Source organism: Drosophila miranda, chromosome 2 (assembly GCF_003369915.1).
Source record: "Drosophila miranda strain MSH22 chromosome 2, D.miranda_PacBio2.1, whole genome shotgun sequence".
In the NCBI taxonomy this organism is placed as follows: domain Eukaryota; kingdom Metazoa; phylum Arthropoda; class Insecta; order Diptera; family Drosophilidae; genus Drosophila; species Drosophila miranda.
Window position 1 is genome coordinate 29,517,723 of NC_046675.1, and position 20,092 is coordinate 29,537,814.

General features: G+C 42.6%; 1 protein-coding gene across 2 annotated transcripts; it reads right to left on the minus strand.

The window, feature by feature from the left end:
- Nucleotides 1-11,262: 11,262 nt before the first annotated feature.
- LOC108156701 (protein hunchback) lies at nt 11,263-18,618 on the minus strand. Of its 2 annotated transcripts, none has more exons than XM_017288348.2 (2): nt 18,070-18,618; nt 11,263-13,701 (listed from the first exon to the last, which is right to left on the minus strand). In XM_017288348.2, exon 2 carries the CDS (start codon nt 13,675-13,677, stop codon nt 11,269-11,271), a length of 2,409 nt encoding a protein of 802 aa, XP_017143837.1. In that variant the 5' UTR covers nt 13,678-13,701; nt 18,070-18,618; the 3' UTR covers nt 11,263-11,268. The 2 variants fall into 2 exon arrangements, with proteins under 2 accessions (XP_017143837.1, XP_017143838.1); XM_017288349.2 differs by lacking the exon at nt 18,070-18,618 and adding an exon at nt 13,981-14,111.
- Nucleotides 18,619-20,092: the final 1,474 nt, after the last annotated feature.

Consider the following 20,092-nt stretch of genomic DNA (forward strand, 5'->3'; position numbering starts at 1 on the left):
CTGCAACAATTGCGCTTTTCTCTCTTTGTCACAGTTTGTGTCTTCTGTTGGTTTTTTAGCTCATGTTACCTTCTTTGTTACCTCTGAAATCCTTCCAAGATAAATGGCCTTAATTGGCCGGGTATCACAGCATCCAAAAAGCAGAAGCAGCAGCAGCCGTTGCCTGTCTGACAGTTTTTGGCGCCCATAAAAATTAAATGAAAATTAAGCGCAAACATGAGAATTCTGTCACATAAATTGTGTCAGTGCCCCCTCTCCCTAGACCTTTTATACCCATCGAAACGGAGTAGAGCCTTGCCTGCACCTTGCCTCTCAACTATTTTTAGTCCTTCTGGCAGCTGTTCCCTGCACTCGACTCCACTCCACTCCGCGTTGTTACACAAAAATTAGTCCATCTGCAGGGCAGAGCAGCAGAGAGTTATACGATGCACAATGCTGCTGAGGTTGCTGCTTGATTAACACATGTCCTGCCCCATGCCCCATGCGGGCGTATCCCTGGCGTATCCGAACAAGCACTTCTCTCGTTCACATGGGACGCAAGCGCAGTAGCTGGCGATCGATATGTTCTTGCTTAGTTTGTTGATGCTCTTAACTCATTCATTATGAATTGGAGGTGTTAAATATGCCACATGCATCATGTTGCGGCTGCTGCAGGAGTTTAGGATGCTGCTGTTGGGAATAGCCCAATGGGAAAAGGTTTAAGGGAAGGATAGAACGCAAGATCACATGTGAAGGATTGACTTCAAGGGACCTAAAAGGGATGTAGATCATATTTAAATCGAGACATAATTTAATAAATAGTCACTCGAGTTATTCTAAACATTGATTTAAATATCAATTTTCAATGTCTCCCTTAATGGTTGGTTCAGCTCTGCATATATATGTACATATTTCCAACCAAAATTTAGGAACCTTTATCAAAATATATAAATTCTCTATTTAGAATATATTCTTAAACTACTCCAAAACTCGTTTGCCATTGAATATCAATAAATCTCTTCGATTTCCCGCTTTCTTTTCATTCCTATTAGTTCAGCTTTTCCCCGCTTTCCATTCAACCACTAAAAAAAAACCATCTCTTACCTTACATTTTGTATGTCAAATCATGAATCGCTTCAATATTTGTCAAACAAACTACTGGAACCCCTCTCCCGAAATCCTCAATGCTATTGCACCCACAAAGAAGCATCAAAGATTAATCATGCTGCCACAGAGAGAGAATGCCACAAGATTGTGATCGTGTAACATGGAGAAATCATGGGAATAACAATAAATACAAAACACTGAATCCATCATAAGACGCGAAAATCCTTAAGGAAATCAAACAATAGCTCAAAAACGAACCAAAAGATCGGGGATCAGTCAGAGGTTAGGATCGAGGGTCGAGGGTCGATCGAGCGCGTGAGGCAATGTTGCGCGTGCGCAGCGCACGCTCCCGTTAAATGTTTACGCTATTACGATCCTAAAGAAGCAGGGAGCAAGGCGCAAGGAGCCAAGGAGCAGGCAAGGAAATGAGCCTATTATAGGCGATCCCCGACCCCGACTGGCATTGCGACCCCGGAAACACACAAATCTTACGCGCCAACGTCGCGTCTCCGAACACGCGACATTTACATTCCAAAAGGCGACCCTTGTGGACCTCTTCCCTAAGCCCCAGAGTGTTCGTTGGCTTTAAGGGTGTCTCACAAATGATTTTCTTATGTCTGCTCCTTTGGGATTTGGGAGTTTGTGTTTGTTTTTCCCGGGAAATGGAATTCCTTCTCATTCAAATGAGTTGAGTCGCGCAGCTCCTTCTTTGGCGACGATGTTTAGTGTGATCTTTAGCAGATCTTTGACATCTGCCCCTGGCTCTAGGCTCTCGCTGGGCCCCCCTCTTTTATAGAGTTATGGAGTTATGCCCTAATTTCTGGTAGTTTTTGGGTAATTTTTCAAGCTATGTAAATTTGTTGTGCTCCAAAATCAATGGGAAAAAGACTCCTGCTTCCATTCGAGATGCTCCAGGGGGGGTCCTTCACTCCTTCAACAGCTGCCAAAAATGTATAAGAATCACACTCGCGATCGAAGAAAGTTTCCAGCTCAATTTGAGACCTTGGCTAAATGTCAGCTCAGATTTAACGCCAATTGCGTTGGACATAAAGAAAGTACTTACTGAGGAAGGCATAATCAAAGCTATCCCATCGCCTGAATGGACTCTCATTTCATGGCTGTCCGCTTAGGACTATCTATCTCGGAAGAGAACGCTCCAATTAGCCCAGATAAAAAACTTCACTTCTGCTAATCCCTTCAGCGTGTGATTGGCCTCAGACGAAGGCCGAAGACGCCATCGGCCATTGATGGCATGAATGGCATACAGATTTAGATCGCCAACAATATGAAAATGTCACGCTTATCGGGGCAGAAAGAAACCTGAACGTACCGACCATCCATCGGTCGTATCGGGATCAGGATCAGAATCAGGATCAGGTCTTCACAGTCCCTCATCTGTTGTGCGGTTTGGCGGCAGAAAGGAAGTCGAGACCGCTGGGCCTCTCCTCACCAAGTGCCATACCAGTGCGATTGACAGTGCCAGAGTCCAACTTTGTCCTCGTCATCATCATTGTCGCCTTTGGATGTTTTTCTAGCCGTCCATCAGCTGAAGCCCAGAACCGGATGGAAGAGGAATATAATAACAATATATGAACATGTATCCTGTGCCCAGGATATTGCCACGCCGCCGCATACAAATCGTATTCGAAAGCGAAGACGAAATGAGATGCAGGCGTTGCTCCCACTCCAATGACCTCTCATCCACCTTTTCCTTCTGTTATAGTACGGTGTACTCCCACTCCGGGTCCTAGGACCCGTGCCTCGTCCTGGCGGCCCATTGTCCTCACAGCCGTTATTTGAATGACATTTGAATTTTGGGCATTTGTGTCCTTCAGCCTCTCGCTTGTTGGATTCAATTGTTGGAAACTCTCTCTCTCTCTCTCTCGATCTGTCTGGCTCTCTTTCTGAGGCAATCGACAGGACATGCGATCGGGATCAGCATTTGATGTGATGAATTCATTATAAAGACAAAGGCAGCAGCAGCAGATGATGGCCAGAAAATGTGAGGAGAGTTCAGGGAAATGGCAAGGATCTGTTGTTGGGGGGGAAGGTTGGATTCTATTAAAAATGGAATGGCATACGCTTCAAGAATAATCTAAATTGCTAAAAATAATCAATAAAAACTATGGGGAATCTCAGGAAAGCCTCTGAAGAAGATCAACAGAACTATAGATCCAAAAAGGATTTAACTGAAAGGCCTTAAAATCGAAAAGGATCATCTATCACAAACAGATCAGCCACAATCAATAAACTAATCAACGCTCATCCCCTCATCACCGTACAACCTACGCAGAACCCATAGTGACACCCCATAAAGAAGACTATTATGCCCTTAAAAAATATCCGATCATGCCACGCCCATTGCCCCTGCTCTCCCCTCAAAAGGTCAATTACATAATCGTGCCACACATCGCGAGGCAGCCATCGGATACACCAATTACCATGTTCGTATTTTTTACCCTCCCCATCTATAAAAAAAATGAAAAAACACACCCTATACACTCGTATGTAAAAAAAGTGCCCTCCTATTAAGTGGCGCTAAAAATCAAATTAAGGGTGTTTACCCAAACGACGACTCCTCGATTACAACATCACCTAAAAAGTAGTTTTCGAGGGGCATGCAACAGGCAGACAACAGGAGGACAAAAGATCAGAGAAAGGGAGCGGATGCGGATCTAGGGGGGAAAAAACGGAAGCACTTTTTATGAAGTGTTGCCTTTTTATTGGTGGTTAATTTTCAGAGAGTGTTCCGTACTCGAATGTTTGACGAGGGTAGCACGATCATGCATCATGATGATGCAACAGACGCGAGATAAAAAGATACGAGATACAAAAGGGAAAAAGGGTTCCGATTCGGGGATGCGGCAACAATCCGTTTATATTTAGAGACACAAAGGGGAAGGGGTGTGTGTGAGTACCAAATGTGTTGAAAGGGTAGAAGTGTCTGCCGCTGGGAAAACGTGCCTCCTCTTCGGCTTCTTTTTCAAGTTCAATGACAAAGATCTTGTGGTGCCACACGCCCGAAAACCATCTAATCCCTTGGCGTTGATTGGCCCCCGCTCCCCAAAAGAGAAGGGTATCCAAAAATAAATGAAAACAGCGACAGGGGGGAAACGCATTGCCTTGATTTCATTTTGTTTTTATTAGGCGCTGTAAATTGTAGTTGGAGGGGAGAGTGTGTGGAGAGTGCGTGTGGCACAAACAAAACTATTATGAAGTGTGGCTGAAGACAAGGGGCAAAAATGGAGTCTCAGACAGCCGAAACAAAGGGTGAGTTCTAGCTCCAAAATGGCGAAGCTACTCTGAAGGAAAAAGTTCATTGAAACTGAGGGAAAAAATTAAGATGTTTCCAGAAGCTAGTGAAAGGGAAAAGTTTTTGTGGAAAATGCTGCTACAAGGTCATGTAGGATAAACTTTTTAATGGTTTATCAGATAAAACATAGTAAAAGAAAGTTCTTTGGGCGTCTATGGACATGATTTTATTTAGAGAAAATTTCACAGTTTCATTAACATTTTTTTACCAGCTATCTTTTATACATATTTCAACCAAGTTGATCAGCATTTTTCTCTACTACCTTTGGCAAATTTTCTCTCTATGGAAAACCAGCTGTTCCAATTAGCAACATTTACCCAAAAAAAAAGTAACCACCGAAAAAGTAAGAAAACAATACGTAGTACATATATTGAAAAATAAAAGGGTTTACCTTCTATAAGCGAAAATTCAACACCTTTTATTCAGTTTGCTATGTTCCACTCCCTCGGTTTTTGGCAAAGCCAGAAATTATTACAATTTTCCAGAGAAAAACCAGAGGGAACGGAACCTATTGACGGTTTTGTTCCCCTTTTGTCAACCACAATGACCAGCTGAAAAATGTAATTTAACCCTTGGAAAATCGAAGCAGAAATGGTGAAATTTATGCACTTCACTTTCGGGAAAATGTGGAATTATTGATGGATGTGCGAGACCTAAAGGAGGAAAACTCAAAGGGATATGGAGAAAGGCTTGGGTCCGAGGCAGCTGAAAATGAGAGTGAATCATGCAATTTCCAGATGTCAGACAGCGAAGGGACACAAGCCAAATTGTGGGAGTGCAATCGAACTTGATTCGAACAGAAATTGGAGACTCCATATCCGCCCATCAACCACAATCCGATGACAACTTGTACAGATCTAAAGTATCGGCTGACACCTGTAGACGACCACGGATACACCTCCATCAACATCCACTCCCTGGGACACTGATACTTCATCTTCATCCTCCGAGAAACTCTCTAATTGCTCACATTACAACGCTCTCTCCACAGTGCTCTACAGCTGACATTTGCACTTCGAACCTTTTCACAAAAGACCAATAAGTCGATTTATCCCAGCCCAAAAACCAACAAAAAACACAAACGAAATTCTTTTCTAAAGAAAAAACACATGTTGCTAAAAAAAAGTATCTCTTACACGAAGAAAGACCTTATCTACCTGTTTTTTATTCACATGTCGAAGGCATCCCTGAAGCGACATATCGATCCATTGAAAATATTTGCCAAATGTTTTTCTGGATTCTTTTTTCATTTCATTTCAGTTTTTCTTTTTCCTTTTTTGCAACCCCTCTCGCAGAGGGGTGGTTGCAGTAACCTCACCCACCCCATCGTATCCCCGTATCACACATTTTTGGGTAGTTTTTCGCTTCAATTTTTTTGCTAAGTTTTTTTCATTCTTTTTGGTTGCAATTTTTTGTGTGGATATTTTTATTGGCTGTAATCTCGTTTTTTGCATGAAATTTCCGGGAAAATCATTGGGATTGTGCAATAGGTGTTGATGTGACTTTCTGACTGGATTTTGATTGGTTGTGATCAGGAGATTTTTTAGGGAGGACCTATAGTGAGAGAGGTTGAGGGTTACAGGATAATGTGGGTGCCTTTTAAGAGATTGATTGACATTTCCAAATTAATCAATGGTTCATTTTTAAAGGACCTCTTAAACCTGGATCTTTCGAGTACTAAATGCCATGAAATTTGATTAGTTGGTCTCTAGTATTCCCCTCCATTGAACTTAATTCTTTATGCCACACTTCCACAATTCCTACTACTCCTTTTACTCGCTGTCTCTCAGGCTTCTTTGATTACTCTATTTGACATTCGGTTCGTATATTGGCATCTGGTGTCGTCCAGCATCCGAGGCAAACATAAAGAAAAGGCTGGAGTACGGAGTGTCTATATGGAAGCCCACACAAAAATTTGTATTGTTTTGTAGCAAACTGACCAAATGAAACGCAGCAAACGGCGGCTGGCCTGAAGTCCGCATCCAGTGCAAATATACAGAACGGGAAATAGAGGAGGACACGCGTATATCTGTGCAACCCCCACACACACACACACACACACACACACACACAGAGGCACACGCTGCTTGTGTCCTGTCGTATATCCACTTCCTTTTTTTCTCTCTGTGTGTCTCTCCATAACGGATGCTGGACATTATCGATGGGAATGGGCATAGGGCATCGGAGTCGTGCGTCCTTCTCTCCGTGCATATATTTTTAACCTTTTGTTGTTTTTCGTTAACTAAAGTGCCATCAGGAGCAGATGTTTTTTCCATACCAGCGTCAGCGGTTCCGTGTCTATGATTTTTTTTTTTTTTTTTTTTGGATATACTCGTATGTACAAAGAGTGGACGCCTGATGGACGCAGTTCTGTTTGTGGAACTGTAAAAATTGTCTCTGCTATTTGCTGCCGCCGCGAGTTTTCCCTAATTTTCTTGGCCTGTTGTTTGTTTTCCCCAGTGGGACTAGTGGGTTCTTTTATGTCCTCCATCGACCGTCCACCAATCATTTATCTATCTATCCATGACTTTAATTCCATACACTTTTGCATATTCATCATTTGAATGCGTTTGCAATTAGTTTTGGTTTGAAAATTTACATAGAATTCTGCGGTCAATGGAGGGGTTTATACATGCTGGGCATCCCATTCATGGATGTTCCATAGAATGGTTGGGTTTTTGATTTGATTTGGTGTCAGATTTAGTCATAGCCTTGAATGGGTATAACAGAAATATATACTTGATTTGATAGAAAAACTTGCTTACATTTCTATAGTCTCAAAAATTTGTATTTTTCTGAAAACCTTTTTGAATAGGTTAGAATAATCTGGAAATTATTTTGGGTGAGTTTTACTTAAGAGACCCGTTCTTACGTCCGTGCCTATATCTCGACAAAAAACCTTCAGTCTCCTGTTTTTTTAGCATTAAATCAATTGGATATACTCCCAAATCCTTTGCTACCCATTCCAATCGCTGCTTTAACATACAACATATGCATCTATTTATCCAAAAATACTATACACACGCTTCTAACAAGATCTATGGCTATTAGAGAGCCTGAACCCATAATTCAGTCGAATGCCAAAACTCAAAACTCAGCAACCGGTCAGCAGAGAAGATCCTTCAGCCCCTTGTTAACGGCAGCGGCAGCGGTGACCACTTAAGGATTCGCTACACCCACCTTAATCCCACATAAAGGACTTTCGGACCTCGGACCTCGGACCTCGGACTCTGGTCAGCTGTTGGACGGATCGCAAGGAACTCTTTTGGCCAGCACTCTCCCTTTCTACTGCGTAGCTGCATTTCCAGGGAAAAAATGTTTACAGAAATAAATAATCGACTGTTCAACAAATCCTTAAGGTGGGATCACACATGACGTCACGCTTGAGATGGCCAAAAAAAAAAAAGGAAAACAACGGCGAATGGATAATTAACCCACACACACAGATGCTGGTCCCTTTGCCGATCCTGAAACGAACCCGAAACGATCCTCCAACTCTGGCAATTTTCATAATTAAAATGCGTAAAGTTGTGGAAAAAAGGAATGGAGAATTTTTGAGGAGAGAGAGATGTGGGCGCCGGGAGAAAATTACTGATGCAATCAGCAGCTCATCGAAGGCAACGGCTGTTCGATAAGGGAAGGGAGAAGTCTCTGGACAAGGAGTGGGAGGAGATTGGGACGAGAATTCTCTGGCTAAAGAGTGGGAGGAGAGTTCTCTGGATAATAATGGGGTGTGAGGGTGGTTTGCTAATCATCACCCAACCCAACCCCCAACAGCGCATTTCAATCAACTGAACACTCAACCCAACCCAACCTCACATGCATCCCTTTTTCGGGTACAAATTTTGGGAAAAACGAGAGTGAAAAACCTTGTAAACCCCTTTCCACTCACTCTCTCTGGCGGCTATTTTTGGTGTATGTTATTTTTAGTTATAAAGCTAAAAATGGCGCACCACTAAGCCTCATACGAATCCGTAACTGAAACCATATTCAACCCATCCCAAAAACCATTGCAATATGGCGATGGCGTTGCTAGGGGAAGGGCTATACCTCGTTGTACATAAATACAGAATTTATGGCACTGTGGGAGATTTCCACGCAGCGTTACCACGATATTAATAATACTTTTTCCTGACTGAGGTTTTTACACAGGAGTGGGTGGATTACTGATGGTTGGGGTGGCCACAAGTTGTGCATTATATTTGGTGAGAGCGTGCCAGACGCGTGTGCCCTCCTCAATCACAGATTCTGGGAGCCTTGGTCTGGGCAAAGGTGATGCAGAGAACAGCTGCACAGGCGCAGAAACCGAAATTACACCTTTCAAATGGTCAGCAAGGGTCCAGCAATTGAACTATTTCAAGAACTCCCAGGATACAAAGTGGCAGACTCCTCTTTCTGGTACGTTTTTTTGTGTCTATTCTGCAAACAATGAGGCAGCAGCAGCAGGAAAAAAAGAGAACGAAAGAAGATTCAACAAAGCCACAAGCTGAGGATAAGAACCCGACAAACAAAACCAGAAACTAGGGATCGTTAAGGTCAGGTCAAACAATAATTTAGGACCCTCTCTCTTTCACGATAAACATCTTTCGCTTGCTTCAGCCACAAGCCAAAGAGAAGGAAAAGGAAACCCACTGCCCAGAGGACAAAGGCCAACGGCCAAATTGCCAACTTAACTTTGCTCAAATGAGCAAAGGATCTTCGCAAAGTCTGTCATCTCAAAGGGATATATGCAAAATCTAATTTGCGATAAGATCTGACGCTAAAACCATCATCTTAGGAGAGGTAGAGACTTTGACTTTTGTCTAAATTAATTTCTGGAAGCACTTCCAGGTCTGAAATGTAATTTTGGATAAGATCTGCCTTATGGGAGAGCTCTTAAGCCTTTATTTTATGATAAAACTTTAAGCAAAACTAATTTCAGCCAGAAGCCTTATCCGATAGCATCTGCCTTACGCCAGAGACCCATAAAAACCATCATAAAACCAATCATAAATCTCCCAACTTTTATCAAAATTCATTTTCAGCCATAAATATCAATTACTATCAAAATTTTTAATGAGGAAAAACGGCATTTAAGTGAAATTTACATCGAAAGAATTTTAAGGGATCATTTCCACGCCGAAGAACCTCCGAACCAATCAGAGGCCATCCCCAAAGAAAAACTATTTATATAAAATTGAGTGAAAAACCGAAAGAACCAACAGAGAATTTCCCTCCAGCATCCACGCGCCATTTGGTTGAAGTGCGCTCGACGCATGCGCGCCAACCCGAAGAGTGATCCCAAGTGATCCCAGACGATCCCAAGGCGATCCCCTGCTGCATCATCTCTTGCTTTGTGAGAGGCGTTGCCCTGCCGTCACTCTTCCCTGGCATCTCCAGCATCCAACGCGCGTGCTCATGAGTTTTTCATTATTATATAATGTTCTTCCCCCTCTCGCATATGCAATGCGAATTGTGCGTTTTCACGCAAAATGTCAATAATCCATCAAAATTCTTAAGAGAGAAAAGCGATCCCATAGCGGTCCCTTGCCGCACCAATTTGTTTGGTTTCGCCCGCACACAAATTTCTTTTCTACATGAATATGTTTTTCTTTTCATTTAATAACTTGAGTATTTAGCAAATGATGGAGCAGTTTTTCCAACAGAAAGGAGAGAATTGGTAAAACATCCATACCATTTTCCACATTGTTGCTGCTTACCATTTCATATGATAAATCATATGTCAGAGATCGCGTGTTGACAGTCAGAGAAACCTTAGACATATGGTTGGTTGTGGGCTAACAGTTTTGGATTGATTATAATTGGGTTTTACTTTGAGAAAATAGAAAAATTTAGTTGAAGAAATTCTGGAATTTCCTGAAGAGTTCCGCATAATATACATATCTCAATGAATTATCTCCTTTAATTTCTGCTACTACTAAACTTTTTAGAGACGATTATGCTATGTATCATTGGTTTTGTTTCGAATGAACAATTCTTCGAAAAATCTACACTGAAACCCTCCAAAAGAAAGGTAATAGTAACCAATAAAAACTTTTGTATAATATATTTTTCTTTTTATTACACAATTACATAAAAACATTTCGTTCCGGAAATCTTGGGCTTAAAAATATCTATACTTAAAAAGGGAGTACGAGTATATTCCAAGTATTACACTGGGGGACTAAAGTGGCAAAAGTCCTTTCTTTCGAGTAAAAACTATTTAATTTTGATCCATTAGCTCAGCGGCCTCTTAAAAATCTCTAAATTTGTACTTCATTTTCATCGTTTTATTCGAAAATATTGTCATTTATGCCGAAGAGTTGCAAAGATTCGAGATATAATTAAAAAATAAAAAAATGATGTGTAAAATTATATTGAATAAATTTTATTTATTTGATTCGTTTTCGATTCGTGTTTTTGAATTTCGACTAAAACAAAATACTGAATACTGAGGGAGAGAGAAAGAGGGAGAAAGCATTACAAATTAAGATTAAATATTTATTTTTATAAAATATATTCATATATTTATTATAAACCTAAACATTATTACTCGTAATGTGACTTTGGACTTGTGACTTTTCTTACAAATTATTGTAGAGGTTTTCGGTTTTTTGTTTCGAATTTTTGGGATGATAATTTTTTAAACCTTTTTCTGGGTTTCGAGTCGTTTATGAAAAATGGAAATCAGCGAAAGGCAGAGTTCTAGATAGTTAGAGAGTTACAGATAGGTTCTACGATTTTTGAGGGTATGCATTATTTACAATTCTCGACAACAAAATTAATTGAAAACTTAATGCTACGAATATGTACAATTCAGGACAACGATGATGGATAATTATATATATAAATAATAATAACAAGGTTTTTTGGTTGTGTTGGTGTTTTTTTTAGGAGTGCGCATTGCGTGCCATGTGAACGAAGAGGCCGACGGGTCCGTCGCACTTCTCGCCGCACATGTTGCACTTGAACACATCGTCGCAGCTGTGATAGCCCATGTGGATGGTGTAGAGCACCGCATCCTTGAAGAAGATATCACAGTACTTGCACTCGTAGATGGCCCCTGCTGCTGCGGGTGTGGATGCCACAGCGGGTGCTGTTGCACTGGTGGAGCTGCTATTCCCATTGCTACTGGCACTGGCATTGGAGCTATTCCCAGAGCTGGAGGCAGTGGAACTGGCACTCGTATTAGCCTGAGGTACATGCGCCGCCTCCATCGACTCATCCGCAGAGCTGGCACCCGAACAATGTTCTTCGGGTAGCTGTTTGCGTCCTGCAATGGGCGATGATGCGGTGGGCATAACCTTTAGTTGCTCTGGGGAGGTCAATGCCGCGGACTTCAGTTGCAGAAGGGTGTCCAGCTTCAGGACACGACCCTTCCGACGTGAGGCATTCGTGCTGCTCATCAGCGGAGTGGCCTCCTCCTCGAGCTTCATATTCATGACCATCGCCAGCGGCTTCTGCTGCTGCTGCTGCTGTTGCTGTTGCTGCTGTTGCTGTTGCTGCTGGGGATGCTGTTCGTCATCTTTCACGGGTGTTCCCTGCGACAGATCCATGGCAGAATCCACCGACTTGCGCTCGTACTCATCATCTTGCTCCTCATCCTCATTGTCGCTGTGCTGCGACTGAGAGTGGTGCTGTTGCTGCTGTTGTTGTTGGAGCTGCTCTCGCATCCGTGGGGAAAGTTGTGCCAAAACTGCGGCCTGCTGCTGAGCGGCCAACATCTGAAGATTTAGATTCCAGTACGGGAAGAAGGCCATGTTCCGATTCTGCTGCAAAAGGCTGGCCAGCGGCGGCAGGAGACTGGCAGGAGACTGCTGCTGCTGTTGCTGATGTTGCTGCTGTTGGTTCTGCTGCTGTTGGTGCTGCTGCTGATCCACTTTGCTGCTGCTCTTGCTGCTTGCCACACTCTTGGCAGGAGAGGCGGGCATTACTGGCGAGGGTGCTGACACCGAAGTGGCGAATCCTTGCAGAGCGGCACTCAACTGCGAGGTGACTGCTGCTACTGGTGGCTGCTGCTGCTGTTGTTGTTGTTGTGGTGCCACTGCTGCCACATTGCTCTTTCGACTGCTGCTGCTGGTGGTGCCACTGCTGCTGCTTCTTTCAGTGCCACCATTCTTGCTCTTGGGACCACGTCTCGTGCCATAGACATCAATCACCAGCGAAGGATTGGGTGTGCCATCCTCATCCAACACCATGCCAGGCTTGTGACCATATTTCCTCAGATGCAGCTTGAAGCTGTGGCAGTATTTGGTGGCATAGTCGCAGTCCGCACAACGATACTGATACACGGACGAATGCGACTTGCGGTGGGAGTTCAGCATGGATTTGTTCACACACGTGTAGGAGCACTTGTCGCACTGGAAGGGCTTCTGGTTCTTGTGCTTCCGGATGTGATACTCCAGATGATGTTTGAATTCCGTCACAAACGGACACTTGGGACACTGGAGGATCTTGTCGGGTTTCATGTGGGTCCGGGTGTGCGCCCAAAAGTCCACCTTTGTGATGGCCACCACACCGCATGTCTTGCATTTGTAGTTCTTCATCTTTCCATGCGAATTGTAGATGGGCATTCGAATGTTCTGATCATCATCCTCGGACTCGGCCATGTATTTCATATCCTCACTGGAGTTGGACATCTGATCGTGCTCCTTTTCGTGGTGGAGCAGCTCCTTTTCCATGGATTTCGCTGGTGACTTTGGTGGCGTCACATCCATGGGAGGCGTCAGGGCTTGCAGTTTCTCACCCACTTGTGTGGGTGCCACCACTTGGGTTGCCGTTGGCGTTGGCTGTGGGCTGGGACGACCCAGATTTCCGGCATAGAAATGCTGCATGGGATTGGGCAATCCTGGCGGTGTCAATGGATTGAATCCACCTAATCCCAAATGGTGATGATGATGGTGGGCCTGCTGCTGCTGCTGTTGTTGCGCTGCCTGAAAGTGCTGCTGGTACTGCTGCTGCTGCAACAACTGTTGCTGCAACGTCACATCAAAGTGTTGCAGACTATTCTGATCGTTCTGGCTCGGAGATGGTGTCATTGCTGCCCCACACAGGGTATCCATGGGCTGTTGTTGCAACTGTTGCTGCTGGTGGTGCTGCTGCTGTTGCTGTTTGAGGTACTGCTCCAAGTGATTCCCCGGCGATGGCAGTGGCGACTGCCTCGGACTGGGGCTGCCGCTTGCCACACTGTTGCTGCTGGTCAATCCCGGCTCCTGCTTAATGTTTGCCGCAAACATGCTGCTGTACCATGGATTGTGCTGCTCGTAGCTGGCGGCCGGAGTCGTCTCCCAGTTCTGCATCTTGGCGGCAGGGCTCTTCAAAAGCTAAAAGAGAGACAAAAAAAAGAGAGGGGATGGTTAGTAATCACCTTTGCGCCTGCGTCAGGTTTTTATTTCCCTTTTTTCTACATTTATTTTTTTCTGTTCTTTTTTTTTGGGAAATTTTTATGAGAGAGAGCCACCCCTAAAGCATGGCTCTAGAAGGGGAAACGATGGGAGGAGGAGGGTGGCTTTTTTGAGTGATTTTTCCACAACAAAATGGTGAATCGTAGAATGAGACACAAATGGTGGCAAAAAAATCCATGGCTGGAGGCGTCCACCTACCGTTTTGAAGCCGCTTTCTCTCGTCCTTTCGCTCTCGAAGATTAATCCAAATGTTTCGTAAATATATATATATATATATATTCTCAAGAGAATCGCTCGGTTAGATGTTGCGTGTGCGTTGTGTCGCTTGTGACTGAATGTGCAACTGCCACTGGCATTGGCTTATATCTGTCTCAGGTAGTGGCTGTGTGGCAGGACGCACGCGTCAAGGGATTAGAGGGAGATGAAAAGTCAGGTACAGGTCGCGAGTCGCGAATCCTGCCGCGAATCCTCATGGCTTGATCCACTTTTGGATTAGAGCACACAATACAAAATTGTTGCAGAAGAGAGAAAAATACACGACACTTGGATTTGGATTTGTACTGGGATTGGGATGATCCGGGGAGCTTAACGGACTGGCTATCCAGATTATGAGGCAAACTCGAAGCGTAGCGAATTTTCCCGTGGCATTTTCTACGCGAGGATTAAACGTAGCAGAAGTAGGAGGTGTCCTAACGAGAGACGGCTTCTCTTTAATATAATAAAAAGCAACAAAGGATTTAACTAAATTAAAGGACTAATTCCCCAGAGAGGAAGAGTGTGTGCGATATACCTAGGGGATTCTACAGAGAGGAAGAGGTACGGTACAGCTGCTGGGATTCTATTTTTTTGGCTGGCAAGTGGAAAATTTCTATACACCTTCCATACACTATTTCTTTATTACAGCTCATATATTGTTCAATATATTGGTTTATTTTTGGAATTCTTTGCTTCTTAAAAGGGTTATATATAGAAAGTATATGGAATATTGTAGAATGCCAATTATACTTTTGTTGAATAGTTTTCATTCTTTTGCACAATTGTTCGAATATTTGTAAAGAAACCCGAACAAATTTCGGTGGTTTCTGAAAACGTGAACATCTTTCAATCTAGTTTCCACTAAAAACTTATTAAAATTGCATAAAACTATAAACTTTTCCAACATTTTACTCAACATTTGAAGGTCCATAATTCCTTAATTTCGGTTCTTAAATCTCAAATGCAAGAAACGTTGAACCAAAGGAGATTTTTATATAGAATTTCATTTATTATTTCCCCACACATTTTCTTTTGCTGCCATGGTTTTCCCTTCCCCCAAAAATTTCCAAATGCACTTTGATTTGCGTAGTTCCCACAAAGAATTTTCCTATTCAAGAGCAATCATTTTTCGTTCCTTTTTTTCCTATGCACAAAATTTATATTTTTTTGCCGATTTAATTTTTCCAAAAATTAGTTCATTTTCAGAGGCATTTTCGATGCATTTTTGGGCAATTGTTTGTGCTTCCAAGTAAATATTATTAAAAACGCAGAACGTCAGCAGTCGAGTGGGGGGAAGTGGGTGCAATGGAGGGGTGGCATGGCGAGTGGACCATACTCTTGTGTGCGCATAATTGATGGTACACGGAAAAGTTTTTCCCATGCTGTTTTCCGCGGAGAGCAAAATAAATGCAAATGCATTTCTCATTTTGCACATATTCAATTTGAACATATTCGTATTTATTTAATATTTTGCCTTTGTACAATAGAAATTTGAAAGAAAAGCCAAAAATTAATTGTGCTGTATGCCACATCTGTCTCTCTCCCTCGTTCTCTCCTTCTGTATTGCTATCTCTATTGCAGAAACAAAGAACATTTTTGCATTTTTCTAGTCGCTTTTTTGTGCAATGCCCAAAAACAACAAGAAAGGAAAGGAAGGATAACTTTAGATAGCGAAACTTTAGATACCCTTGAATATCTATCATTCCTGTGCGAACTATTAGAAATAGTCATCCGAATATGATAAGATTAGGTCTTAGAAATACATGGACAACTGAAATATCTATTGGAAGCGGAATCCTAAGGAACCCAAAGTTCCTCTTTTTCTTTCATACGTTGCAAATATCTGCATAAAATCATCATACCCCTTGTTATCTTCAAGGGTATTACAACAAAAGCCAAACTAAAGGCCAAGTGTAAAATTAATATTACGCCGGCTACAAAGCAGCGAAAGAGGAGAATGACCAGGGAAGGGAGCTGCAGAAAGAGTAATGAAGAGAGAGGGGCTGATAAGAGGGGGCTGGTGCAAGGATGGGTGTAGCGGGGGCCTGTGGTGGCACAGTGCAGCCATGAGGGGCAGAGAAGAGGCAACCGAAACTGCAAAAGTAAACTAAACATGTGCTAGTCGTTCTGCTGCTGCCCCCACGCACTCCCCTTAGACACTGCCACCCCACACCCCTTTTTTGTTTGCATCTTCCCACCTCCCGCTCCATTCCATCCCTCTGCCTCTTAGAGCACGTAAAAATATCATGAAAATTGCAAAAATGGAAAATCTAGCAAAACGTAGAAAATGCGCCACACACAAAAAAATGTGTGTGTTTTGTTGAAAAATTTGTGTAGAAAAAAGTACAAAATAAAACTTTCGGGAAATGGGAGGAGGCAAGAGAATATACTATATGTATAAATGATGTTTATTCAGTAAATTTTGTTCCTCTGAGTGGCTCAAAGGGGATGACTGAGAGAGTAGGATATTGTAGAGGCTTTCAAGAATACTATGGAGGAGAGGGTGTCTCATCTTTTATAAAAGCTTTCTCAGTCTTTATTTGCAACAACTTGTTGGGCATTTTTTAAAGGGAAAGCTCAATTCTTTCATGCTCCTCAAGTCCAAGTAGACAGATAATTGCCTTTGAAACTGCAACTGTAACTGCATTTCAATGTCATTTGGGCTTATAAATATATCTGCTCTAATATATATAGATATTTATTTATATATCTAAACAAAGAGTAGTTTGTTTGATTTATGCCTCGCGTTTCTTTTAGTCAGAAAAACATTAAAATAGTGAACCACAATCCCATCATCATTGGACATCGGACTGACAATCTTTTCATGAGAGGCGGGGGGGAAAAGAGATCTGATCTTGTGATGATTCCTAAAAAAACATCAAGAAATTATACCATTTCGCAGTGGCAGGGGCAGCTTTCGTTCGGTTCGTGTTAAATATTTATTATAGTATTTGAAATGCATTTTGGCAAGTGCCAAACAATTTGCCATTAAAAAATTGCAAAACGTTGACTTTGAATTATAGTTCGATGTCTAAATTTAAATTATTAAAAAAGAAAGAGACTGCAACACAAAAAAAAACACACACAGAGAGAGACGGCGAGAAAAATGTGCAATGGCACAAAAGAAAAGCCCGAGAAAATGCTAAAAAGTGTGGGGGACGGACTGGGGGAAAAGGAAAAACAACATGAAAGTCGACATGTAAACAAATAAAATTAGCTGTCAGCCAGAAGGAAAGTAGAGGGGGGAGAACGGAGGAGAGTCCGATCCCCCTCCCTCCCATATGTGGCTGAAACTGGGGGCAGATGCAGAGCGAGCCACACAGTAGACAGGAGGCGGAACGGGCACGAAGGCAAAAAACAAGTTCAGCCAAAAGATCGGCCAAAAGCCAGACAGATTTTAAAATATTGTTTTAGAATTTTTGTGCCGTTGCATTTTTAGCAAATGATTTACCACATGAGGCTATCTCTTTCGTGTGTGTGTGTGTGTGTGCTCTTAAGGTTAGACAGAAAAAGGAACAGAAGAAAGTTCGGTTCGGAATATACCCTACCGGAGCACACGGTAGTACGCTTTTACGCAGAAGCTTGTGAAGCAGAGAAGGAATCATTTCATTCGAATCCAAATCCCACAGTAGTTATAGGGAAGGGTATCCCAAGCCTCGGCCAGCCAAAGCTAGGCTCCATTCCATTCTCTGGAAAGCTTAATAAGACAACAACAGTTGCTCTTCAAAGCTTTCGCTTAACTGCTTTGCTAATATAACAATCAACGCTTAACTTTGTTTCAAGTGGGGATCAGGGAATACTAATCTTTATATTCCTTATGCCTCAACAATTTGTAATGTGCCCCATCATCATTCTGGCCCCTACAAAAGCGAAATTCCTAATTCTTGTTTATTTGTTTATGGAGGGGAGGAAGAGAGAAGGGAAGCTTTCCACTAGCATCTGTGTTTTTTAAGATTTATTGAAGGTTAAGTGGAATGTTTATAGCAAAATAGCCCCCCAAAGATATTAATTTGGAAAATAATATTTACATACCTTTTTGAATAGGGGATCCAAAAACGGGAACCGTGCGAACAGCACCTTCTCTTGCCTTTCCAGTCGCGCTCTCACTCTCTATTCCGCTCTTTTGTGCGTTTCCTTTCCTAAACTTGACCGCGGCACCGTTAAATTAACACCCACACGAATGCACCGCGCACACAAAAGCTGCTGCTGCTGCTGCTGCGATAACAGTGCGTGTGCGAGAGTGGAGCAGAGGGGCCGGCGCTCCTTTTCACTTCTCTTTTAGTCTATTTTTTGGCTTTTGCTTTTTAAGCTTCCTTTTTTTGCGCGAAATTCGCGCATGTGCGGGAAAAAAGTCGTTTGACAAATAAAAAATTGTTTGCTTGTTTTTTTGTTCTTTTTTTTTAAGGAGTAGCTTTTGGTTTAAGCACAGTCACTAAGAGTTTTTCTTTGGTTTTGATGATGGCAAAATTTCGTTTAGCGCCCAACACTCGTCCGTTCTTTGCTCTTTTTCTCTTCTACGATTTTTTTGGTACGTTATGGGTTGTTAGAGGCTCGGAGCAGACTGACACGGCTCGTGCTCTACGGAGGATAGTCATAGCCGAAAAACGCACTCAGAATCACAAATCTCAATTGCAAACAACACGAGGGGGAACGTTGTTAGCTGCTGCTGCGACCGCAACTCTACATTTATACATGATACATAGTCAGTATGGCTCTCCTCCACCAGACGGCGCTAGTATTGAACGACACGACAAAGAGTGCGTGAGAGAAAGACAAAAAATCAGTCAGGGTATAGGGTATAGCAACAAACTCACACTCAAAATCTCAATTGCAAAGAAGAAACAAATGTCAGAAATGCACTGCCACACGCACACACACAAGACTCCAAGAGAGGATGAGAGAGATTCACTGTCCAAGAGAGAGCACTCACTAACAGAGCGTTACAGAGCACAAAGCACTCAACGAGGCTGCTGTAAGTGAGTGGAATTTTGGTACAGGGCGAGTGAAACGATGTGCCCCATCCCCCAAAAGGCAACCCCAAGGCTCTCACGCTTGCTCTCTCCCGCTCACACTTTGCCCTCTCTCACTCTCTCTCTCTCTCTCTCTTTCTCTCTCTCTCTCTCTGTCTCTGTGTGGCAGCCTCTAATGTGGCATCCTTTCGAGCCTTGCTGCCACGACACGCGCGACGCTGCATTTTGCTGCATTTTGCGGACTGCAGCTGCCTCTTTGGCTGAGTTTTTTGGCAGCTTCGCTTCAATATTGATTATTGATTTTTGTGTCCACTGCCGAGTAGGGATTTATGGGGGCGCCTCCACTCGGGGCCTGGGGTTCGTTGGTCTCCTCTTCGGACACTGGACTGGGCACCGTCTTTTTTTCGTTTCGTTGCAACTTTAAGCCCCAGACACATTAACGAATTTTGTCTGTTTGGAGATTTCGTTTTTGTTGCTTTAACAGATTTTGCCCCTATTTGTTGCATCCACACACCCACAGAGGGGTGCAAGGAGACGTTCCATGTGTGTGCTTGGCTAGCTGCCACTGGAAATTAATTGAAGGAAAAGCTGTGTGGACTGCAGGACAGTCGAATGTCTGAAATTTGAGAAACTAAATTGAGGAAAGACTTGGGAACACCGAATATTTTGTGGAAATTATAATGCTGATGAGGGGACAGTTTGAATATGTTTATTTATTATGGAATAAAGTGTTCAAATTATGGAATATTTGTGCATACAGATTTAACAACATAAGGTAGAAATAAAATATATGGAACTAGGATTATTTCTGACATTTTCCACTTAAATCTGAGTAACATGAAAAACAATCAAATAATTATGATCTAAAAATCGCTCAAAGCCCCACATTTTCTCCCTTAATATTCTATATAATAACATAATTTAGAAACATATTCCATCTGCCCTAAAGCAAACTTTCAACTAGGTTTAGGCCATGAATTTTGGGCTTAGTTTTCGACCAGTACACATACATATGTAATATGTAGATACATTATAATTACAAAATTTGTATCTACGAATATGGTTATGACATGGGGGGGGGCAAG